The 26,311-nt window shown below is 40.2% G+C and overlaps 1 protein-coding gene across 2 annotated transcripts in view; it reads right to left on the reverse strand.

Annotated features, from left to right (window-relative positions):
- The window catches only part of LOC102691515 (CXADR-like membrane protein), a 111,229-nt gene that overhangs the window by 31,823 nt on the left and 53,095 nt on the right, over nt 1-26,311 (reverse strand). The window contains exon 1 of one of the 2 annotated variants that reach the window (XM_006642159.3): nt 24,675-25,134. The exons of the other annotated variant lie outside the window; for it this stretch is intronic. Coding sequence (XP_006642222.2) covers nt 24,675-24,777 — 103 coding nt within the window. The 5' untranslated portion in view covers nt 24,778-25,134. Of the gene's footprint in view, nt 1-24,674; nt 25,135-26,311 lie in introns of those variants that run through there. 2 annotated transcript variants of the gene reach the window in all.

The following is a 26,311-nucleotide window of genomic DNA, read 5'->3' on the forward strand; positions in this document are numbered from 1 at the left end:
CACTTTGTGAGGAAATAGTCTCATAGTCTTCAGTCTCTTCCACACTTTCTGTTTTGATGGCCTTTTACGCAACATCCTCTGGTTTCACATGGTCAGATAAAGCTGTCGCATAACGTGCCCTTCACATCCCAGTAGGCCTTACATTACATCCAAACCTGCAATAGCATTCCAGCTTCCAGGTAAAAAGAAGAAAGACGGTCCTGTGTCTTTCTTTCAGGGTGGTAACACTAAAAGACTGATGGTGCAGCTACTACACTGGTACAGTACTGACATCTGCAGCCATGTCACCATTTCGTTGCATTCAGTTACAAAATGTTGTGCCCAAGGCCGTGTCCTTGCACTTAGGCAGTAAATACTGTGCATCAGCTTGTATTTTAATCATGGGGATAAGACTGATAGCCATGCCCTGTCGTGTTAAGTGCTATCATTCATCAAACCTCAAGCTTTTCACTTCTGTCAGCTCGGGCTATAATGCAGTTCAGCTATCAAAGTGAGTTAGGAGGTCCCAACCTAAGCACTATTCTCCATCCCAGAAGAGAGATACCACATAGCTCAGTATAACCGGCAACACTGACAGCTCACCTTGAAAAAGAGATCACAAACTTGATGGATATGGACATTGATCCACTCTCTTACCTCTGCAGCAGCTAGGGGTCACCATGAGACATTACTGAAGCATATCAATGGGGCGTGGAGGATAAAGAGGTGCAACACTGACACTGCCCTCCAGATCAACTTTGTTTTGATTGTTCCTTGTAAGTGAATCTGATCTGCAATCTCTTATTTTCCACCAAAATATAAAAAAAGAGGGAAAAACAATTAAAACCTCTCTTCAGAAAAATCTGAAGTACTGTAGCAAGAGAGCTGACAAAAAAAACCCAAAATTATGATCATGCACTTTTGTAACCACTGAAATCGGGGGTGGTGGGGGGAGACTGTCATGTATCAATGCAAAAAAACAAACTGTTTCCAAAGATTGCACATCTGGGAGTGGAGTTCTCTTCTGCTGTCAACATCTGGTGTTTTGTCCTGAAACTGGATACCCAGCATTGCGCCCTGATGACTTCACTCACCAAGCCTCCCATTAATAACAGCCTTTTGATTGTTTCGCATTGAGCTTTAATAAACTCCCACATAACCCAGAGAAGGGCATGCTGCAATCATTTTCTTAGGCAATGTTTGCAGCTTTCCTGCAGACCTGCTGAGTCCAGCTGAACCAACATGCTGTGGCAATTATGGAGACAGGAGCCCACACTGCATTCTTTCCATATCCTCCACGACTGGAAAAGTTCTGGGGTTTATTAATCAAGCCTTTTTTGCCAGTACTGTTTTATTATTGGAAAAATGTGTTTGACCAACTTATGAGCTTAGAAAAAATCCTACAAATGTTCACGACAATTCAATTGCAGAAAATGTTTCATGTTTATTTACAAATCATAAACTCCAGTAAGAATCACATCTTACTAAAGGCAGTGCAAACTTAGTATTTAATGTATGTTTTCCATTACAAATCACACAAACTCTTTAGAAGATTGGTTTATTTAGCAGTTTTACATTTGATGGGGTTACAACTAAGTTGGATATTATGTCAAAGCCCACGATTTCCAGCCTCATATTCAGTAGTTCTGTCAAACTGTAATTAAGGTGAAACAAGATGACGAATATAAAGAGACAGTCTAATTAATATTTCAGTGTTTGGTGTTAACTCATCTAGCTGAGGAAATGACAGCTCTGGTCATAAGGTCAAGCCTGCCAAAACACCCTTCACTTGCAAAAAATGAACACGGGAGGCAGCTGCAAGGATGGAGTTGGGGTGAAAAGAGGGTCGCTAGAAAATATGTGTGAAAAGGGGTACTCGGCTGGTGAATATTTATAGACAACAGAGAGGAAATGTAAGGTTGCAATTTGACCTCCTCCCAAACTCTCTGTTATCTATAAATACTCACCAGCTGAGTACCTCTTTTCACACATATTTTCTAGCTCTTTCTAGCTCGAGATCTTTCCACCCCAACTCCATCTTTGCAGCTGCTTCCCATGTTCATTCTTGAGGCGGAGCGGTGGCTCTGTGGCTCAGGATCTGCGCCTGTGGCTGGAAGGTTACAGGTTCAAATCCCGTGGCCGGCAGAGGAATCCTACTCCGTTGGGCCCCTGAGCAAGGCCCTTAACCCCAACTGCTCCAGGGGCGCTGTACGATGGCTGACCCTGCGCTCTGACCCCAAGCTTCTCTCCCTGTCTGTGAGCCTGTGTGCCTCATGGAGAGCAAGCTGGGGTCTGCGAAAAGACAAATTCCTAATGCAAGAAATTGTATAGGGCTAATAAAGCAACATTATTATTATTACATTACGTCTGTTTTACAGTTCCATAAAGTGATGACTAAATGCACTTGTCAGTATTCTGAGTTTTGCTCAGTACTCATGTGGAATATTCACTGTCAGGATAATGACACACAAATGAAGAGCATTATTACAATAAAATAATTCAACCCCAATACCAGGTTACTGCGTGCACTGCAGTGCAGATGATTTAGAATTTGTAGAGGTTTATGACTGAGACAGCAGAAACGCTTTCCGAACTGTTTGGTCTGGAGTCATTTACATTTAGAGGAAGAATGTAAACAGTATTTTCACAGGGTACTAAAGTCCCGCAGTGCCTGTGTAACAGAAAAATACAGCAGATGTGATGTGCAGGAGCACAGGTGAACTCCCAAGTAATGTGAATTCCAGTGTGTGCTACATGCTACCAGTTTCGGGAGCTTATCTCTGTGCGGCTTCTGCATTTTAATTCTTTCTCCGGCTCTTACGATGACTGGTGGTTCTGTGCTCCTCTGTCCCTGCCAAACACTCTGCACACACCCTTGGCTCCTGGACAGCCAGAGATTGCGTGCCCTTGAAACATTCATCTCAGGATGGTCTGTTATTACAGTACACCATGGACCTAATTCTTCAAAGGCTCTAGAATGCCAGATGACGTACAAAGCTAGATATTTAGTCATGTAGAGACTCTGTCCTCGTAAAAAACCCATTTATTTGACACTAACTATACTAGTAATATTAGTACTCTTAGCACTCTTAGTACTCTTCTTTGCCTGGTTAGAAGAGCATTGGTTCTTCCATAAGACACAAGCAGAATATAGTAAAAGGGTAATGAATTATAAGATACCCACACAAGATATAAAACAGCTCACTGAACTTGAGCCATTTGAGTGATTTCTTCAGCAACAGAAGTTGGAACCAAGGTGGAAAGACGAGCCCATTTTCAGTTATAAACAGAGAGGCTTTGTAAATTTTGAGAACATTATCATTTTTCATTTTCAAGCTCAATTTTTTTAAATACATTATAATACGGATGTATGAGCAACGGAGCTGCAGAGCTAAGCAGGGCTGGGACTGGTCAGTATGGTGATGATGTATGTGACACGCAGGGAAATCCGGTTTGCCACTGCAAATAGTGTTGTTGGGCCAGTAATGGGCACCCTGCTTTCTGGGCCATAGTCTCCAGGCGCAAGGCCCTGGTTGTCATTCGCCCCTTCAACTTTGGACCTCCATCTTTTGCCCGTGCTCGTGTTTTCCCCCTTCCCAGGGATTTTAACCTTGTCGCGTCCCAGGCTGGATAACCTCTTGATGGACACCCGGACTGTGCCCTGACCTGCCTTTGGACCTGTTTGGATTTGGATGCCATCCTTTGTCTCCCCCACTCACTGTCTCACGGACTGTCACTATTATTTTGTGCACTATCAAACCCCTGTGTGTTCACTTTTTACCACACCTCCTGTTTTCTCCAGCTCTTACCGCATCGCATAGGGTCTACTACAACACCCGACACGGACTTCTGTCCAGGGCCGTAACACTGGTACTGTGACCTGTACCTGGTACTGTGAAAAGAGTAGTAGTGTCCCTGGCTAAATTCCATTTTGGGCTTGCATAGGCCGGCCTACCTAAAGCTCCCCTTAAGTCAACTGGTGATATAATTTCACAGCTCTCCACGTGAACTGTGGTGCAGCGGGTGGGTGGCACAGAAAGGCTGCTGTTTATCACCAAGGTAGATGCTACACGTCTGTGATGGATAAAGCACATCCCCTGGAAAACTCTGTATAAACTTAAAGAACTAACGGACTGAAGAACAGTGTTTTGCTGAGAAAAGAGAAACGACAAACAAACAGGTCTGATAAACAAATAATAGAATAATTGAACTATTAATGATTGTGTTTTACATTCAGATCTTTTTTGGACTTTGCATTATATAACAGAAAAATATCACTTGTGTCAGTCTGGGTCAGTATGAACTTGTTAAACACAATTTGCATTTATTGGTAGAAGACTCTTTTACGTCTGTCAAAACCATATTTTTTTTTAAATCAACATTTCTCCAGAGTGACGGTGAAAACAAATAAACTAATGACATGGAAATCATAATCATTTGGAAATCTGAGGAGAAAATGTGCTTGACAATAAAACAGTTTCATAGATTTTTGGTTATGGATGAATGCATGCACTAAAGCTATCATTTCGTTAGACTTCCAAAATGGCAAATACAAAGTTTTAGACTTACAAGAACAGAGACACGCAAAAATCAACCTCCTACCACTGAAATATCTGCAATAAAACTAGAATGGGCAAGTTACTAACCTAAATCCCTTAAAACACTGTTTATGTGTTTTAAACCTAGTCAAAAACCTAGTCTACCCCATACACATAAACAGTCCTTTTTAAAGACATTTTGCTGATAGACATAGAGACAAGAGAGTTAAAGCATCATGGAATGAGACAGTGAATAAGTGAGGTTAAATCGGGCACACTCACAAAACAGTCATTAAGTCTACAGCACAAGCCACCGCTGATTATGAGCTCCACTTAATAGCTAGTCAAGGGGGCGCCAGGTGCTTTTAATTGTAAATTAGGTCTGTTTATTATGACTGATGAACTGATGCTCGACGGGACTTGCTTAACAAGTTTAAACATCTGTGCGGTTTCAGTGCCTTTTGCCAGATTCTGCTGGCTTGGTTGAAACGGAATAAAAGAGGGATTAAAAAAAGGGAAAAAGAAAATGAAAAAAAAAATCGGAAGTAAAATAAACATGCATCTCCTCTCCCAACACACCTGTGGCTCTTCCCACGATGCAAACCTGTGTGTGGAAACTGGATGGCGAACATCTGCTCATCCCTGCTCCTGCTCTGCTCTCTCTAATAATTAAGAGGGTGATATGCGACTGCACTGCGCAACTTGGGCTGAACGGCACTGTAGTGATTTACATTGCACACTTACTGCAGTGTAATTTTTTTCCTGAAATCTCACTGATATTATCTGAACCTAAAAATATAATGCCACAGATGCAGATCTCACCTATTTCATAGTGCCCCTCATTTCAACAACAGCCCTAACTGTTTTTTAACTGTTCTTTAGACTACTGAATGTCATGAGGGTGTGACAGTGCCGTGGTGATTACCACCATCTTGCATCTTCTGGGTATGATTCTAGACAGGGGAGCATTCTGTGTTGATTCTGCCTGTTCTCTCCATGTTCACATGGATTCTCTCCAGACGGTTTTTCTTCCACTTTCCAAAGACATGCTGGCTGGGTCTCTAAACTATCCCTCTGTGTGTGTGCCCGGCAATGCACTGGACTTCCAGCTAAGCTGAGTTCCTGGCATGTGTCCTTTGCTTTCAGCATTCAGGCTACACGGATCATCACAGTCATAGAGGCCAGATACATTTCTAACTGACAAGCGAGGGCACTGGAGATGAGAGTGGCTTGGAAAGTACGGGCCCCAAAATCCAAAAGAGGAAATGACACCATCCCTCCCAATGCAGACACACCTACTGTACCTACACAGAAGCCAGCAGCACAGGAGTACTGTAAAACTAACTGGTCTACAGACTCTCTAGTCCAGAATGAAGTGGAAATGACAAGTGTCAAGTTACTGATTAGTGCTAATTCTCTGAACAGCTACCTTTGCTTGGGGGCTGACTTGAACAGGACTTGGACACAGGCCTGGAAAAGACCTTGATTTTGGAAAAGCCTTTGTTAACAAAGTGCAGAATGTTCTTGCGATTTATTTTTTTTTGCCATGTTGAGTTTCTGTGTTATTTGAACCCTGGCTTTATAATATGCCCCGACATTCAGCGTATAGTGGAGAATTCGGGCAGTAGCGCGGTTTCGGCTGCCGAGTAAGTGGGCAAATCTTTTAGCTCCGATTCTAGTGGTAGATGCTCAAAAGACATAACAAGACCTGAAAGCCTCTGAGCCAAACAACTATGGTGATTTGCCAGGGGGTAAACACCACCATCAGTGCTTGAAGATATGGTCCTTAGGTCCAGTTGGACATCCAACTGGACCTAGCAAGGCTCCTTTCTGGTTTTGAGTTGCCAGTTAGATGAATAAAGCACAGAGAACTCTGGGTAATAATGCCCTAACAAATCCTTCTCCCCCCACAATGTGCAGCAATATGGATAACAAATGTAAGAAGTGGTTTCATTTAATTGGTTCTATAACTTTCACCGTGCTATCAAAAATAAAAAATAAATAAACAGTAAGGCTAGATATGGTGAAAATGTTTCACACAATAGGACGTGATGGTGAAATCACGTCCTATTGAAAATTAGCTACATTTAATGTCAGACTTGTCAGACAATAAAATCAGCTGTTTATAAAACACTTTAAGTGACTACTTCTGATAATTTACCATCAATCATTTTATAACATGTTTATTTGAAGTTGTTAAATACTTTTGAATTTCAATAATAGAATTCTTTGTAACCATGATTATTTATTAACAAAGAGTGGTACAGCAAATTAAAGTGCATTGCAGCTGCGATCCAGCTTCGTTGTATAGAAAAGATACAGTAGCACCACACTGTTGCTAAAAAATCTAACCAATAGTTTCCTGTTTCGTGCTCATGTTCGAATTGGTCATAAATGTTGGAAACAGATAACAGGATTAAGAGAAGTAATGAGATCTTCATGTGAAAACGACATTAAAATATAGAGATTTTTTTACTGCAGTTACATAATCATAGGGAGAGCCAAATGGGCACGCGTACACGCTTCCTGCAGCCCTGTCTAAAGTGCAGTACTCAAGCAAAATTCTGCCTGTGTGACAGGAGCATCGAACGCCCAAGTACAGGCCGAGCCCAGAGCGAAATCTGCCTGCACAGCAGACACACGAGACGCAGGGCTTCAACCTCTGCTGAGGGAACAGGATGGTCCAGTCGGGGGTCATGCTCTCTTTTGGCTCTGTGAATGGGGGCAACAGTCACAGAGAAGCACGCATTGTATATTCATGACCACCACTGCATCTGACCGTGGCACGTATCATTTACAGCAGCTTGCAAGGAAAGGCATCACTGCTCCCAGTAATAGGCAACTGCCACCCCCTATAGCTCTGCAATGACATCATCTATCCACCAGTCATTGCATCAGCTCTTTCAGTTCCCTTTTAACTGTTTGCTCCCTTGTTATAATACTGAATGCAATTGAAAGACTCGATTCCACATTTTTACAAGGAAGTAAACCAATATAAAGTAAATATATAAAACAAAACGATCTGTTTTCAAATCAAAAAGTAATCTGCTCTTGCCGAGTACTTCATTTGTTCTTACCGTACGTGTGCATCGCTTTTTCTACTCCATTCACTGAAACAGCCATGCGGGCGAATATTGGTGTTTGTTAATACCGTAGATGAAAACTATGCTAATAGAGACAACAGGTGCTCTCTGTGCATGGCTGTGGCTCCGAAGCCCCTGGGGTACCTGTGTAGTGTTTAAGACAAGTGAAGCTAAATATAGCCGAGGGTTCCATCAAATTATTTCAACAGCAGAACTATAAAACTTCATTGATATTCTCTTTTAAAATAAAGCTCCAAGTCCCACTGGCAGAATATTTCCTGTAAGGGTATGGTAGTGAAAAACACAACAGATCATAATCAGTTTTCTCTAAACTGAACATTCAACTCAGAGGCCTCGGTATGTCTCCCCTCTGGAGCATGCCGGAGGTTAGGTAACAGATCCTGCTCATGCTTTTTATTCCTTCACCCAGCCACACCCTCTGACAAATCACCGGGATGTCCACAAAAATGTATTTTTTTTACAGTACGTGTACTGTAAAAGAGAAATAATGACTTCTTCCGTGAAAAAGATCTAGCCACGAAGGCGAAATTATTTCTGTAACCTCAATTGCTTCCTCATTTTCTCTTCATGCTCACTGTGCAGTAAATAGAATTGAGATTTTCCTCATGTTTAGTGTAATGGTAAGTAGCAAAATCCCAAGTTTTAAATAATGTATTTGCTGATAATTTATCACAACAAGCAGAATAATAATAATTGGATACATGAGAAAGTTTACCCAGTTCACCTATAACTAGGCATACACGTTAAACACCAGCTTTGAGAAACATCACTGCAGAAATATTAATTTGATAAATAAACCTAAGAATGTCAATGAACACATGATACTGTATTTCAAGTTTATTTTCCTTAAGTGTTTCTTTTCCTTATAGCCTTACAGCTCTTTTCTGTGCTATGTTTCTCAGGCTATACTTCAACCCTCCTGTCACTTCAAATCTTAAAACTACCATTACAGCAAATTTCTAGCTTCCTAAAAAAAAAAAAAAAAAAAAAAAAAAAAACACTTCCAGTCTGTTTAAATACATGTGACACTCGGTGATTCTAAAATGCCATATGCAGCAGAAATCTGAAGGATGATAATCAGCCAGCTTCCATAATGCGTATAAAACACTGCATTTTTTTTCATGCGCTGTAAAGTTTCTTTGGTCTTGTAGGTCTCAATTTGCACCAATGGAGTTTTTAACACATAAATTCGGTAGGAGGCCAGATTCTATTCGCCCACTTCCGCACTTCTATGTACTAATATCTCACCTCCCGAGCGCTCCTTTCCGCTTTTTTCCTGTACCTCTCCCTCCTCCTCATCTTCACCCTTGCTGCAGCCCCCTGGCTCATTCCCTGTGAACTCCTCCTCCCAGACACTTTGCTATTTTGTTTCGCTATACATTATTCTAATAAACTTGGACCCTGCTTTGCACTAATTACGAGTTTCCTGAACTACTGAAATGATATCATGGTGCATGGGAAAAAAAACATTCCAGATGAGATGGATGGAATTTATTTCTACTCCTGTACATAATTTCAGCCAAAAGCACTATGGAGAATGATTAACCAAATGGCAGCGTATGGAAAATGACAGATTACAGGTATCAGTGTGAGAAAAAAACAAGGCATTAACCCTAGGTTCACAGGGAGTCAAACACTGCTTCTCATGCTGTTACTGACTCAAGATTTATTAGCTTTTACTCGGCTGGTGAAAAAACCAATCTAGAAAGGAGAGTGTATTTACTTTCCTGTTTTAACGAAGACTACATGACAGCCTACTGACCCCTAAAGTAAAAGAACACCCACATGGGATAACAAGCTGAAGTTTCCCTGACCTGTTGTCATTTAGCTGCAGTTTCTGTGCTCTCGGTTGAAATTTCTCATTGTAATGATGGCCCTGCTTCAATAAATTATGTTTATACAGAGCTTTTCATCCCAAAGACTCAGAAAGAGCTGTAGATATAGGAAGGGACCCACGTCATCCACCACTGAAGTGCAGCACCCAGCTGGGTGACGTGAAGTAGCCACTATAATCCAGCTATCCCACTGCACCGCATGTCAGGAGCAGAAGCAAGGCAATTAGTTGGATTAAGGGGGACACTACATGCCAGCAGCAGAGCTACAAGCTATTAAAATGATATAAAAATCTTTTTGGATCACCTTAACAGGAAGAGAGCTTTGAGGTTCACCCAGCAAAAAGCTCTCCAGCCTTGTGCTCTTCCTTGATGTACATGGGAACACGATAGAGTTTCTAGGATGTGACGGGATCATCTCCTTGGTCTGTCTTTAAAGATGAAACTCTCATTCACATTGTATAACAGTGGTAGCTCAAAAATATTCCACCATCTGCGACACCTCGGGATGCTGGCCACAACAGCTAGGTCTTAACCTTTAGTGTGCAAAAGAAAAGTTTCTAGTGAGCTCCACGACACAATGTAGACATTTTGACCATGTTGCAGGGGACTATATATATATACAAAATCTAGCTCACCCACTGACTGCACTAACTGAGCTCTTCTTTAATTACTAATTAGAGACCCACATAGCTGAGCTGCTCACCGGCACAGACTAAAATGTCTCTACCTTTTGCATGTTACAATCCAGCTTGAACTTCAATGTCTCAACTGACTTCTCTAATGACTCCTTCTCTCATTGATGTAGTGCATCTCAGTGGACCTGCCCTGTGTTTTCGGATTGCACATAAGGAGTCCAGGAAGCCTCTTTTTCCTGGTTTTTAAATTGTATGTGATCAATCATCTTCCACCGATTTCCATCGTTGCCCAGCTGAGTACAGGCCATTTCAAGACCACCCCCTCCTGGGATCATGCACTCCTCTTATCTCCTCACCTGTTCCTTCACCGGAGTTTGAGGACATTGGCCGTAGTCATAGTCTCTTCTCTCTCACTGGCTCAAACGGTACCCTCCTTTCTGGACAACTGGATGACTGTGGAAGAATCTCCTCACTAAGTGCGGCAGTGACCCTTATTGTCAATCTTCATCTTTTTGTCCATCTGGACAAGTTCAGGTAGCTCTCATTTCTCAAAACGGGAACTTCTGACGTCTCCCCTTGTTCATCCTCTTCTCAGATTGGGAACCTCGGGAAGCTCTACTTTTCTCCCCCCTTCAGCTTTTGGCCGGGGCAGTGGCACTCTGTCACTGTCAGGCTCCCTGATATAAGGTATGAACCAGACTAGGTATGACCTTTCATCACCATCATCGTGATCCCCTTCATTTGGCTCATCTTTGGATTTTGTTCTAGTAATCTGTGGTGGTCCCTTCTCACCTTCCTTTATCGCTTAAAGGTCCATCAGCACCCTCCTACAGGGAGCTCTGGTAGATCTTCCTTCCCTCGGTCATTCAAAGGGAATCTGCCTGCCTCTCCTCCTCTTTTCTTGCCACTGGGCTCTCAGGAGATGTGGGAATTGGTGGCTCAGCCTGCTCTGGCACCACTGGGGATGGCTTCTCCTCCCAGTTCCCCCCGTTGTGCAGCAGCTGTCAATAGCAGTGATGCAGATCTCTTCTGCTGTAGCATCTCCATCTCTGTAGTGTTTCCTTCTAGTTTTACGTATACAGACCTTGGAGGTTTGCCAACATTCTCCACCATATGTTGACCCCTCAGGGTACTGGCCACCACAGCTGGGCTATTTTCACCGCATCATCCAGCATGCAAAAATCTCTCTGACACAACAGATAAATCTTATCCCTCTTGCAAGGATGTGTTTACAGAGAATCAAGCCAAACCAAACCAAAACAAAACCTCATCCATCTATTGACTGGTCAAGTGACTGGTCAAGGGCAAGGATCTCCATTCTGCCACATGTCCTAGAAATCATCCTGCTACATCAAAAACCATACGGAATGAACATAATTGAAGTAACATACTATGAAACCATGTAAAAGTATGAAAAGGCTGGGGGGAATCATGCCAAAGGAAGGAAATGCATGTTGAAACCATAAAACCACTGCAAAAATACTCTGAAATGTTACCAAGGTAAACATTTAAAAGGGATGCTTAAGTGTGAATACTTTCTGAGAAACGCAGCCTTTTCTCTGTAGGTATTCTCCGTTTACTTTTCAATGAAACCCCAAATAATTTACCTTGCTTAAAAGAGAACTTTTAAATGTTTTAATAGATGGTACCGGGCACTTCTTTCCTGATTTTCATTGTGCTCTTCAAGAGCTAGAGCACACTCCCAGGATTTCTAATACAATTTTCCGATAACTCATGGAAGTGACAGGAGATGTCAGATCTTGCAGCTCTTTTTAAGACCTGAAGCCTCTAAAAGACAAAGCAGAAGGACAGGCCTTCCCTTTCTCTTCCAAATAGAAGAACCATAGCACCATATTATCTTTGTTTCATTTAAACAATTATTTCATTTTAAAAAGTTATTTTTAAAGATCAAAACAGAAGAGAACATTTTCATCTTTAATTTGAATTCCTTATAACGGTCAGACCCTCAATAAGACTGAGCATTGCAGTACAAAGATCATTTTGTTTTGCCCCTTCTAAATAATATGGTTCTCTTACTGAGAGATTCTGAAGCAGTGAATGACTGCTTGGTACTGGTAACCTGTTTAAATAACACAAAGCTGCTTGAATGGAAACTTTATTACTCCTACTATATGTATATATACAGTATACATACTATATAGAGCTGCTGAGAAAATATAAAGAGATGCAAAGTATACACATACACCTAATGATCCATCTAAAGACTTAGACTCCAACTACCTGTGTCTGGAAGATAAAAATGTATACAGTATGTGCTCCATACGAAAACCTTGAAAAAGCTGATGTCCTCCATAACTGGAGAGATATTGTAGCTAGCTCATCTTATCTGACTGATAGGTATCCAGACCAGGACTACTATTCACCGGCACATTTCTCTCTCCATCTTTGATATTATAAATCTCACATAAAAGCAGCACTACTGAGGAAAAATAAACTACCTAAGATATTCGTCAAATTAGATGTTATATTGACTAAATCTGTAGGATAAGACTGTATTTGAAGAAAGAGATAATAATCTTTTGAGCATCTGTAAGACTGCCTTTATCTGTCTTGTACTCATTTTAATTGTGCAACACTTAAAAGCATTAATACAATTCTTTCCCTTGCTGTGACAGTATACATTCGCTCAGCCATGAAAAAAGTAAAGTAATTGATGTCACTCTAATTTAATTGGAATCTGAAACTTCTTTCTTCTCATCTACAGTATATAACAAACAAGAGAATTTGAAAAATCACAAAAAAAAACTTTTTATACTGTTCATATAGTCTCTATCCATTGTGTAAAATTATATAAATTAAAAAGGATTTAATAATTTCTTTATTTCAAAAAATAAAAACTTGTATTTATCATACAGAAGCTTAATTTGGAAAACAAATGTACTACAGTAGATGTCATCTCAGATGGAACAAGGCTAGGTACTTGCTTATTTGGTGGAATTAAAAGCCATGAACGTCTAAGATTTGAGCTTGAAAGCCTTAGTCAAGCTACAGCAACTATACAGTTTATTAGGTTTCCAAAATTTAGATTTATGCAAAATCCTTTAATTGATATTTTAATTTGTATGTAACTAGGTCTGAAACATCTGTTGATTTTAATCCTCTTTGCATAAAAAATAAAGTACATTTTGGTAGTAAAGCAAAGCTAAATACACCTGTTCTACCAACAGATTAATTTCACTTTCACTTACATTACTTACAAGAGAATTTGATTTTTTTTTAGTTTTGTTTATGAAAATAATCTATTTCACATTTATCTGCAACTACAATTATATGACGAATAAAACTGATAGTTCCATATATAAAATACCTAGATATATTGAAAGACTTTAGGCCCATCATGTTGTAAGCATGGAGAATCTTTAACTGAAGATGTCTGGCAAAAGTCACTGTGCTGCAGGCAATTGAAAAATGGTGAGGCTGACATGGGCAAGTCACTGCTTTTTCTCTCTTGATGTTTTGCTTTTCAGTTACAGGAAATGCACTGCTACGCAGATCTGTTTTAGTAAGAGAAACACCACACACTAACAGAATTCATGCATATACTGTATATATATGTGTGTGTGTGTGGTTTTTAACAAACACGCAAATTTGCATTCATAAAAAACGATGAGACATTCGATTCACTTTTGCAAGATCTTTTGATTTAATTTTGGCTAGCGGCACTAGCTTACATTGCAGAAGGGATCTTATATGCCGAGACCCAGGCACAATTCTATCTCCAGTTTCCATGATATTTTAAGACGTGCCTGCTCTGTGATAATACACAAGCAACAGTTCTCGGTAACAGATCCATCGCAAGCCTCCTTCAAGTTAAGAGAGGAGTCAAGCAAGGCTGCGTCATCTCGCCTATGCTTATATTTCCCTTACTGCAATGCTACATCTGCCCACCAACAAGCTCTCAGCTGGTGGGGACTTCAGAATGGAAGGTACAGCCAACTTCATTTCAGAACATCAGAACCATCCTGACTTTAGCCATTGAGCTCCAAAATGCTGAGGACACAGTAGGCTGTATTCACTCAGAAGCGGACCTCAGATATTTTTAACGAGGCATAGTTGACATTTAACACTCAGAAGACTATGGTGCTCCATCAAAAAGCTCTCAGTATAGAGTCACCTGCTCCAGCCATTCAGTCTCATGGGTCGAACTGGTGGGATACTGAGTGTCTCCTGTGGCTCAGAAGTCATCTACTGTACACTACACAGACGTACAACACTGGCGAAGACATCCAACTTCACCTCCAACGTCTTCTAAGACAGCCTGCAGCCGCCTGAGGAAATGGGTGTGGGTTGAAGATCTCATCATCAGATTTCAAAACCAAGCTAATAGCCTGCCGAGAAGTCATGATCCCTGCCCTAGCTGAGATGGAGAGAACATACGCAAAGTGAATAATAATAATAATTGCTTACACTTATATAGCGCTTTTTCTGGACACTCCACTCAAAGCGCTCTACAGGTAATGGGGACCCCTCCACCACCACCATGTGCAGCCCCACCTGGAACACCAGAACGCTCACCACACATCAGCTCTCAGTGGGGAGCAGAGTAAATGAAGCCAATTCATAGAGTTGAGTGAAGAAATTGTCCTCCATTCTGCCTGCAGAAGATCCTTAAAGTATAGCAAAAAGACAGGCGAAGCAGCAATAGTGTCCTCTGACAAGCAATTCTTTCTACTCTACACCCAAACTGCAACAGACTCTGTCTATCCTGGACTGCTACCATGGGCCATGTTGAGAGACACAGATAAAACTGATAAGACTGATTTGAAAGTCTGTTGTGAAAATCATCCTCAATTGTGATGGGTGCTGACAGAGAGAGCTGTATAAATCAGTATAAAGTGTATAAAGTTTTATTTTACAGTGAGGAGAAAGATATAATTGTGGAGGTGAAGAAATAAATCTAAAAAGATATACTGTATTGAAATAAAATGTTCAAATTAATATAATGAATTACCATGGATTAGGGACAGAAAACCCTTGTGTTTCTGAAGCTCAACAGTCCCAGAACAGGTATTTTTAATACTGTTACCTTTTCCCTAAGGGCACCTGTCAAAAAATGCTAATGTTGTTTTTAGATCACGTCACATCTTAACATTTTGACTTATCTGACAGTGCTCATCTGAGAGTATTTGGTATGCTCCAATCATACAACAATCCCAAAAGACTACAGTGAGGAACAGGCTATGCCTACTGTATATCCCAATATCATAAAAAAGCTTATGTGGTGCACCTATATACACCACATTTTAAGATAATGGATTCATGTTTTTAAACTCTCAAGGACAGGCTTGGTAACTACCAACCCTTGTGATACCTTTATCTTTGTCAGCTTTAGTAAAAAGAAAAAAGATGAATAGAAAAAAAAAGAATTGTATCAATTGGATTTCTGGTGAACTAGTGAAACATACAATTTACTGTATATCTAAATTTAAAAGCTTACTGAAAGAATGGTAATAGATAAAGATAATATCATAATAGAAAAAGAGAACTTTCAAGCAGCACCTTCAATACTAAAACTTAAGACACAGGGGATTTTATAGCATTTCATTGCTCATAATTATACCTTTACGCGTGAGTCGCTGTAAAGGGAAAGCAGTTATTTAGGTTTCTCTAAACACATGACTGTCTGTGGGATGTAATGGGTCTGATACAGTATGTGCTGAGACAGCGGTTGAATTCAGTTTACTTGCAGAGACATGTTCAGTCCGATTTAGGTAGACTTTATAATTGCTTCATTACCGAGATGCTTATTGTGAAGCCCACATTTCCATATTGTTCACTGTCAGTGGTGTATCAAAGGGGAAGGGTGAACAGGGAAGACAGAATCACTCCTGTATCATGTGAAAAATAAAAAGTATAGCTACAGTATATTTTAAATAACTACCGCTATGAGTCCAAATCTCATTATTTTTCATTACTCACTTGTGAAATAAATAATCTTAAGGGTCTGAATGGATTATTTTAATGGTCTATCTTTCTAAATAAAAGAGAAAACGATAGAAGACTAAAATAAACCCACATCTGCTTAATTCAAAGCACTCAATGTTTTGTTGTTGTTGTTAGAGTGAACTTTGAATTATGAGAGTGTCCTGTCACTTTTTATTCTCATTTAATGGCATCTTTGAGTTCACAGCTCGTTACTGAAGACTGGGGCATTACGCCAGCTCTTATTATCTAACTTTCCAAGGTCTTCATTCTGTGACCTTTGCTTTTTCAACATAATGAATCTGTAAGTCTATCAGTAAAGCTGAACCAAAATAGCAAACACCAATTTGCATTGACTATAAACCACATACAAATGATGGAAAAAATAAGCACTGAAGATAAAAGGCAGATCAGTTAATTTTTTAATTAAATTGGAGTTAAAAAGGCAGGATAAATGTAATAAGCCTCCCGAGAATTAAATGCATGGAAAAAAAAGGACAGAATTCGTGAAGACAAGAATTCATGATACCAAGACTAATAAACGTAGAAAGATCTATTTATGATGGCTGCTCTCCTGATATCCATCTCAATAATATTTTAATCAGGATATTTCTCAATAATGCATGTGCACTTTGTTTGGTAAAACGTAATTTGTAGTTTAGCAGATGTTTGCTCATGTAAAACAAAACGATCCTACAAGGGCTATAACAGTAAACTGTGCCTTGACCAAGATATGCAAGAATAATTATATAATACTTAAAGTACACCTCCTTAATAGACCTCAGCCACTTATCCTTTATCTAACACAGTGTATTAGAGCTATGCTGTCAAGCAAGATGAATATTAAGGTAAAGCAACTATGAATAGACTCAGGAGAGACACACAATGACTAGCATTAGTACATCAGTTTAAAGAAAATAGCAACATCTGCATGACAGTTGCTGGGAGCTTCAGTTGTGTTGAAGACGATATTAAATTGTCTCCTTAGACAGTTGTACAACAGAATAACACAACTGTAATGCTAATGTATCCAAGACCAGAACAATATGCTATCTAAGGAAAATTTTTAAAAAGAGGCTTTTTGTGTCTATAGTCAATTCTTTCATTCACCATGTTGGGTATCTCAGTGAAATGTGTTTTTAGAGTTTTGTAAGGTAAAATTTTAATACAGGGATATGCTGAGTTTTGGGGGTGTTAGCTCTTAATGGGACTGTGAAGCATGGAGGAAACATTAAAGCACAAAGATACGCATCTGCGTGTCCAATATAGCGGAAAGGCTCCATTTCATCATGAAATCAAGTCTAACGACTCGTAAAAAACAAAGGTGGTAGAGCCATCTGTTCACTAGCTATTTCCAGGAAAGAAAATGCATTTTCAGCACCACGGTGCCCTAAAGATTCTTGATAGTGTAAGCAACTTAACTAGCAAGTTTATTTTATAGGTATCAATGATGGTAGTTTTTGTTTCATTTCCATTTGCACGTAAAAGGTTGAAGCAATTTATTAACATCATGAACTGCAGTACTGCATAATTAACTACATTACTTATTTAATTGTAGTATGTCATGCGCCTGATCAATGATACACATTTTGATGTTTTGTTCTGGTGTGAAAAATGCAACTCTGTATTGTTCCCCCTTAATTACATCATCCATCACTGACACATCTATCACAAAACCACATTTCCTAAAGAAATATCACATATTTTATTTAAAAAACAAGCTGAAGTGACAGTCTACCTATTATGTATCCATGACAAAAAAAAAGGTGTCTTGGATTTTGGAATATTTGCAAAGTGTGGTCCATGCTCTTTTTTCTTTTGCAGAAAAGTTTTTTTTTTTCAAAACACGGAGTAAGCCCAATAACATACTACTGCATTGAGATCCTGTGTTTGTTATTTGAGCCTTGCATTGCAAACCTGTGAAAACCTTCGCACTGAATAAAAACGCCTGGTCCTTTCTGCATTAAATAGTCATCCGATGATGTGCTCCAACCAAGCAGTGCGTGAACAGAAGAAAGAAGTGAGGGAATGATAATGGGCAAGTTCAACAGTGCCTGTTGGGTGACTGATTTTTGCTGTTTTGCTGTCACTCTTACACATTCCCATACTGCATGTCACTCTGTGTGTAAAAATACCGTAATCAATAACCACCAAAGCACTGAACTTTATCCGCCTGAAAAGCTTAGAAACTACATTAAAAAAAAAAAACTAAAAGGGTATGAAGACAAAATGCCAAGAAGCTGAAGAGCTCTGCACATTATTTACACAAGAATAGGAGAAAATAGGCAGAGGGAAAGACATGGTCTGAGACAATAGTGCGCACAATTCAAAACTTGGAATGTAGTGTCCTACAAACAGTGGCAACAGACTGTGTCACATAGAATGAAGCTAATAATGTTCTACTGCTATACTTATAATAGCTCCATGACTGTTAAATAATATACAGTTTAGTCACATGAAAGCAAATAAAACTTAACATCAATACTTCTATAGCATACATATATAATATTGATGTTTTATATAATAACATAAATAATGAGCATTCTGCTTATCACTATGCAGAGTACAGTTGAATTATGTTAATATATATCCAAGTAGGCTTGCCATATATTTGCAGAGGCAGGAGAGTAATTAAACCTGCACCACTGAGTTTCATGGTCATTTAATTCTGCTAATAATGTGGAAATAGGTCCTAATCTCTTGAAACTGACCAAGTGTCATTAACAGTAGTTCAAAGCTTTCTGTGGCGGAAACCAGTTTAAAGTTTTAGGTTGTAAACCTATTAGAAAATTCAGGACATCCTTTAAGATGTATGAAACCAGTCTTTTAAGAGATTCCCCTTTCTGTATTCAACTAAAACCTTGAGATGCATGCATGCTGCTTGAATTAAAGAAAATTAAAACCATCCCAGTACATCTGTCAAAGGTTAGCTGTAAAGTAAAACCGGCAGTCCCTGTATCTTGAGTGCTTTACCATAATCTGGTAGTAATTTAATCAGTCAGAACTCAGAGGGGAACTAGGATTTGTAGGTTTTGGAGAACAGCTACAGTATGATACAGTACAGTATGTCAGTGTCAGAAAAGGCAGGTATGAAAAACAGGAAAAAGAGCTGTTTCCAATTTCTACCCAAACCTTTAGCCTTACAAAGTGTAAGACCTTGGGTAAAGAAATAAACAGTTGATGAAGTCCAGTAGGTAGTCCAGTTTCTTTTTCTTATAAGACAGCCAGATCGATACCACACATAGTTGAATGCAAAATGAAAAAAGTGGTTGAAATACTAAGGGAGAAATGGCAAGCAACTGATGGGTTTATGATACAGAAATTTGTTCATTCTTTTTATCTTGCTTCTGTTGAGATTTGTAGACCTGCTCCAACTAGGAAAATGCCATAAATATCCCAGAGTGGGAAGGGCTGATTATGGGAAAAAACCCAGTCAACCCTTGCAAGCATTTTACCTCATAAACCTCAAAGTGATCTCTAAAGGAAGATCTAATCCATTTACTGAAAATAAAGCTTTTTCACTTAACATATCATCTTCAATATCTTGGAAATGTGTCCAGAATGTCTGCAGTATTTTAGGATCCTAAAAGGACCACCCATCCCAGATCTGCTGTTAAAGTACACATTTAAGCAAACAAATTAAAGGTAATTGTGTTTAGCAAGTTTAGAACAATACCGCAACATACTGTTGTGAAAACCAAACTGGGATGAACGGAAAAGAAAAAAAAAGCAACACCACTTTGTTCGGAGCTTGCAGTTTGGTCCGAAAGGCAAAATGTCCGGAAATTGCAGGTTACGGGACAGCAGAGGAGCTCCTGTGGGTCCTGCAGACACAAGCCTGATGCAAAACACTGTAAACTGTGCCCATTGCAGGGCACGCACTTCAGTGAGGGCTTCAGAACTCAGGAATGCCTCACAAGGAGCACAGAGGCTGCGGTGTGACTTTGTCTGTGAAGGGCTGTGTCTGAAGTGGCTCTCAGGTCCTTGAAAGCACAGCACTGGAAGAACAGGGGGTGTCACTCTGATCTCTCCCTGCTCTTTGATGTGGCCGCTGGTGAGGTGTATACCGCTGTGCTGCGCCCTGCTAATTAAAGCTCGCCTGCCTTCAGGCATGCTTTTATTTATCATACAGTTTGTTATATTTGTAGTGGAAATGTACCGGATGCATTATTATTTCTCTACCGACTGTCTCATTTATAGAAAAAAAGTCTCTAATTTTTCCACAAAGCCCCGCACCCTTACTCAGATAGTGAAAATGTGAACCTCACCTGGTCGTGGACCGTTCGCTCTCGCCAGAACAATAAACACTGATGTACGGTACGGTACACACATACGGGTTTCTTTTGCATCATCAGCTTAATAGGAACCAGACAGCTTCCTTTCCCAATCCCTCAGGAATGCCAGAATCAGTGCCCCAGCCAAAGTTTCAAGGAAAGAGTGGAAAGTCTGTGCAACTAGTGTCAAGAGCAGAATCTTGCAGCGCTCTCTGGGAAGCAGTGAAAAACGAACTGATTGAAAAAAACAACAACATCTAATTCAAACTTCTGTTTTGTTTTTGGTTTTTTTAAAAGGGGAAAGTAGTATTGTAAGTATCAGCTCCCACACCTTTTTGGAACCCAGATCCAATATCCAGACAATGATCGAGCTGCCTCTTCAAGTTAAGATAGGACTAGACAGGCAAAAAACAGGGCCAGTGAGAAGTGAATAGGTAATAAGCAAACCCATTAAGATGACTGTTATGCATTAGGATAACGTCTTTCCAGTCACCAGGCCAGCAGTTCTCCTACATTTAAGCCTTTGAGCTAGCAGTGCCTATATTTTTAAGAATCCTTGGCTGTGCCCATCATGAAGGTCCTGTCTGTTTGTTGTACTAAATAACTGGGAGGCTGCATGGAGACGTGACTTCATCACCCCTGGCCCCAGAGACTGCAGCCATCACTAGATTTGACAGATACTTTGACTGCCTCTGGAGATCCGTTCTAAATATAGTCTTCATACAAAACTGTGCTTTCCTCCTTTACTTCTGCTGGAACTCAGGGCTAAAAAATGATTTTTACAAATCCTCCTCTCAAACACAAATGATGCAAAATGAATATGAGTACTATGCAATGTCATATAAATGATACAAGGTGTTTTTCAAATTGCCATTTACATGAAAATGCATATCATAGTGATTCTTTATAGTTCACATACTGTAGAATAGTGAATGCTAAATATATGTATACATAGGTTATAGATAATATATAATATATATGTAGATACTGTATATACTATTGGACACTGAATGTGTTTCTGTGATGTGCACAAGGATTAAATGATTATAGATTCATCCAGGGCACTTCAGACAACAGCTGTGTACAAAGAAACAAAGTGCTGTAAACTTGTTGTTCAGATAATTTCTGTGCATGATGACATATATTCACTCACATGCATGTGTACTGTTCAAATGTATTCTGTTATAATTCTTAAATGCACTTTCTGGAGAGAAATTTAAAACAGATTTGTCATTCCAAACCCCAAATTCTTCTTCACAATGGAATGCAATCCGTCTTTGACTCCACTGAATATACTGTTCACCTCATTTTTTAACACGGTGCATGCTCCCACATTCTCCACCAGACAAGCGAAGGATTTTAACACTGTTTCGGCATCCTGTTGCGTCAGCGGGCAATCCATTTGCCACAGTACGGTAGTGTGTATTACTGACTTCTTCTTACAGCAAGGAAGGAAATAGGGAACATACTGAGGTTATGGCACAAGAGAGAAATCTGATGATTAAATATAAAGCTTTTTAAAAAAACAGGAACTATCCTCTGCCATTCGGGGACACTTTCACGAGACGAACATGAAAGTTTTGACTGGTCTACCATGGGTATGTCCTGTTTTTTAAAAACTGTTGATGAGCAATCCTTTCATATATACTGTGAGATGATTACTGATGTTCGGGGACAAATGTACAGGTGGAAAACAAGGCTCCTTTTTTCTACCAATCACCCATCACCTCATCTGTACAAATACAATTCAGACTTCTATTCCTTACGGTCGTTGCTCAGCAACAATCCCATTCGTCCACCTTTGCAAAAGCCTCTTAATGGGATGCCAAACCCCAGTTGTGAAGTCAGATGTTACCCCTTCGGCCCAGGAGGTTGAAAACAAAAGCAGTTATTTAAAACAGTTACTAACGACTGTTTAAGCTTGTCACTAATTACTGTGCTGGAGTTCTGATACCCTGGAGAACATTAAAAAGTTCACTGTCAGCTCAGTTCACGGCAGTGACTGGTCCCAGAGAAATCCAAAGACTTCGAAACAGCTTGAAAAGAAAAAAGAAATGTGTCTGGTGTTGTACAAGTACAGGTTACAGTCCTGCTCCAGTGTTCATAATAAGCATGTTTAATTTTGCAGGCGGCTCTGCTAGCCTATTGTGAGTGGGAGATTAAGCCCACTCAGTGGATATAAAGAGTAACAAAAATGATTCAAATACAAACTCTCCGTTTTAACCTTTTGACATTCCTTTGCATTTTTATTGTTTCGTGGGGATTAAACACTAGGAATTCAATGAAAAACAACCATGTCTGTGTTGAGAAAGACAAACCACGCGCGAAACAAGCAGTGGAAAGCCAACCTCACACAAAAGAACGAACCGCCCAGTGAGGGGCAGTTTAGTTTGGTGTCATCGTCAGCTGGCCAGCTGTATCTCAGTCACGGAGACTGAATTCGAAATTCCCTTCCTTGTAAGATTTTGGCTCATCTGTTTGGAACCTGCGCCTCTCGCCGTGCTGTTAAGCAGATACAGTATACAGTACATCCTGAAGCTCATTTACTCTCTCGGGGCTGCGCACGGTAATTAGCAGCACCCGGGAAACGCACGTGCGCATAATAAAGAAAAGCAGTAATATTAATTTCTTAATTCCGCTCGACACGAGTTGGGTGACACAAGACTCCCATTACCGGCTTCGGTAATCAAACCAAATATTGCCTTTTAAGTTTATGGGTATTCATAACGTTTTTCTTATAAATCTTCTGTTTTTAAATACAATAAAAGATGGACTATCCTCATCAAGAGGAGAGAGAACCGGTTTGTCTTTTTGTTTTGGTCTCAGACCGGTAGTTTAATAAGCAATGCAACAGCGGATAGCTAATAGCTCGCAGCCACGCGCAGAACGAGCGATTTGTCGTGGTGTGTCGCGGTGCTCAAGTCCCCGCTGTCCGGAAACCTACACAGACAGCCCGTAATCATGCACACCAAGAATAACAGCCTGACACACTTTTTCTGAGATGCTAAAAATGGCAAAACGCTACGTGCGTTATGATACTTTTAGTACCAGGCCTTCCCATCTTTCCAATATAATACTAATTCATTTTTGCCGAGGTGGTTGTTACAATAGAGAGATTCTATCTATATGGTTAACTTCAGTGTATCCATATCCAGTAGACTGTTCTTTAAAAATGAATCGCGTGCTGTATCTCTGAAATATATATAAGGCACACCGAAGGCGAATTGTCACCAGATGGTTAAACGCACGGCTTGTGTTATCTGTCAGAATGCGCGGCAGATATGATTGATCATTCTGCAAAGTCTGGTGCAGTGGTTACTAATACAGTACTTCATGTTCAATAGAAACGGAGAATTTGCTGGGCAGTAAATAAATGGGTGATGACTGTGCTGGGCAGGAATTCACGAAGGACAGCGATGCAACTTATTCGGAAAGTATATGTTAGCCCTCTTGTGCGTAAACCGAAATCGCAGATGGCTGAAATAAAGAAAAACATAAGTTTTTTTTCTGGTTGTTTTTGTTTTTTTTTTAGCGCTGGCGTCCGTCAGTGCCGTCCCCGGCACTAGCCTCGCGACTAGCTGCTGGTGCGCTCTGACCCCTGCACGCGCGGACACGCGATACCCGGCCTCCTGCCTCGCAGAAAACTACCAGCTCGTGGCACCCGGCGCCCGAGCCACGCTGTGCTCCGTTCACCACAGGGCATCTACTGTGGATATTAATTCGTATTTTTGTCATTCAGTGTCATAACACATTAGATTTTCAGGCTGGTGCGTCGTCGCGTCTCTTGGTGTTTTGGGCGAGGAGCTGGGTGTTTTTTTTTATTTTCTTTTTTAGATAAAGAGGCAAGATTTTAGGAATGATTCTTGACGTGTGTTGGGCTCTTTCATTTCATGCAAGCGAACAAATGCCTCACTGATGGTTTAAGTCACTCGCACACACACACACATCTGCTTTCAATTTACGTTATAGACGCCTGTTGGAAGAAACAAAAATGATTTTAATGAAGTGAACTTCCTTCTGGCTAACTTAAAAAAAAAACATTTTAAAACGTGGTCGCTTCTGTTACTGTAGCATTTTTCTTTTTAAAAAAAAATACTGTATGAGACATGAGTGGTATAAACGTGTTTTAAAAAGTCTTTGTTCATATTTTTTAGACCATGAATGACAAATGGAAACGACAGTTTTGAGAACCTTGCTGTAGCGCTGTAACACACCCCAACTTTACAAACGTCTAACAAAGCCAACATTTTCGCAGGATAGAAAAATGCAGAATTCCGAAGCTGCCGTTACCTGTTCTCTCCTAAAGCTGGAATACAGAACAACAGAAAGTTTGCCAATACACAGGACGTGCGCCAGACAGACTTACCTATCAACAACGAACGAAACGCAGACATAACGGCCACCACTTCAGCGGAAAATCCAAACTGAGGAAGCGACAGCGGAGGGGCTCTGAGTCCCTTAAAAAGCATTTGAGTAACCGAGGCGTTCAGCCACGCTGAAGCAGGTCTGAAGTAATTCAGGGGGAGAAAATGGAAAATAGAATTCTGTTTGTAATTGCGTCCGTGCGCTTCATATCTCAATGGGTTCCCCTCTCACTGTTCACATGGAAGCAGTACAGTTCAATGTCTCCATTCCCACTGCCAAGAGTAGCCGGCACACCAAAGTTCGCCCTGGTCTCACTGTGGATGCGAGTCTCGGCGTCTGAGCGCTCTCTCTCTCTCCTTCCCTCCCTCTCCTTCGCTCGCAGCTCACGGTGAAAAGATGGGGACAGGAGGGAGACCCCTAGAGTCTGAAGCGCTCACATTTCTCCGTCAAGAGTAGCGGGAGCGGCAGGAATCTCTGCACTTCCACGCGTGATGGACAGCGGGACAGTGTCCCAAACCCCGCATCGTCTGGAATAACAATACGTGTTACTGTAGGTGGCATTTTCGTAAGAAGCACTTAACGTTCATTGAGCGTGTGATGGCTATTCATTCAGCTAAAAATGCGAATTCAGCGTAGAACAGTGCATTTGTTTCTTTAAATACGTTTTACTGCAGAAAACTGTACCATATTTTAAATGCCTTTAAAGAGTGTGAAATAAATTGAAATAAGATAGTTAACTTACAATGTGAACATTTTAAACAGTATATATGCCTCTATAAAGAAGTTTAAAACAGTTTCATCCCTTAATACATATTGCTTTTAACTGCCCCCTCTTTGACTGATTATATATATATAATCATTTATATATCCATATTTAACAAATGCACTCCTGTAAGATCTGGGGAGTGTATTCCATTTATATATGTGTATGTTTAAATACAATCTTTCACGCTTTTACTTAATTTTACAGTTAATTTAAACATTGAAAGCCACAAAGTTCACAAAGTGATTAAAACAGCTTTGAAGCACTTTCATCAGGAAAAGATAGTTAAAGACCGGCACAGAAATCAATGCTGCCCTCCATTAATTTGTTTACTTAAGTGGAGATGATCTCACAAGAGGCCTCTGTTGCTAGTTTATTGCAGAAGATGCAAAAAAGAAAATCGATAGGTGGAACCATATTATTTTTTCTCCCTGTAAAGCAGCACACTTCTAGGTGGCTTGTGTTGATCAGGAAAACTCTGCAGGTACTTGCATCGACCATAGGGTTCTACATGAGGAACAAGTCAATCCTGTGCAATCCCATCGAAAAGGAGCAACATAATTATTCACCAAAAGCAATCGTGCATTCCAAATTAGAGGAACACACCTGCTAATGACAAATTAGCATCGATTTCAAGGTACACAGGCTTTGAACACTTAATTAGTGGATAGTACTGCAAGTTAAGAACAAGTAATAGGTTTATTCCATGCTGAAAAAAGAAGAAAGGAAACACAACGTTTCGGCTGTGGAGCCTTCTTCGGCTTCACGGCCAAAACGTTGTGTTTTCTTCCTTCTTTTTTCAGCATGGAATAAACCTATTACTTGTTCCTTTGCAGCCTACGTGTGCTGACGCAGCTACCCACCTGAACTAGTAC

Source organism: Lepisosteus oculatus, chromosome 23 (assembly GCF_040954835.1).
Source record: "Lepisosteus oculatus isolate fLepOcu1 chromosome 23, fLepOcu1.hap2, whole genome shotgun sequence".
NCBI lineage: Eukaryota > Metazoa > Chordata > Actinopteri > Semionotiformes > Lepisosteidae > Lepisosteus > Lepisosteus oculatus.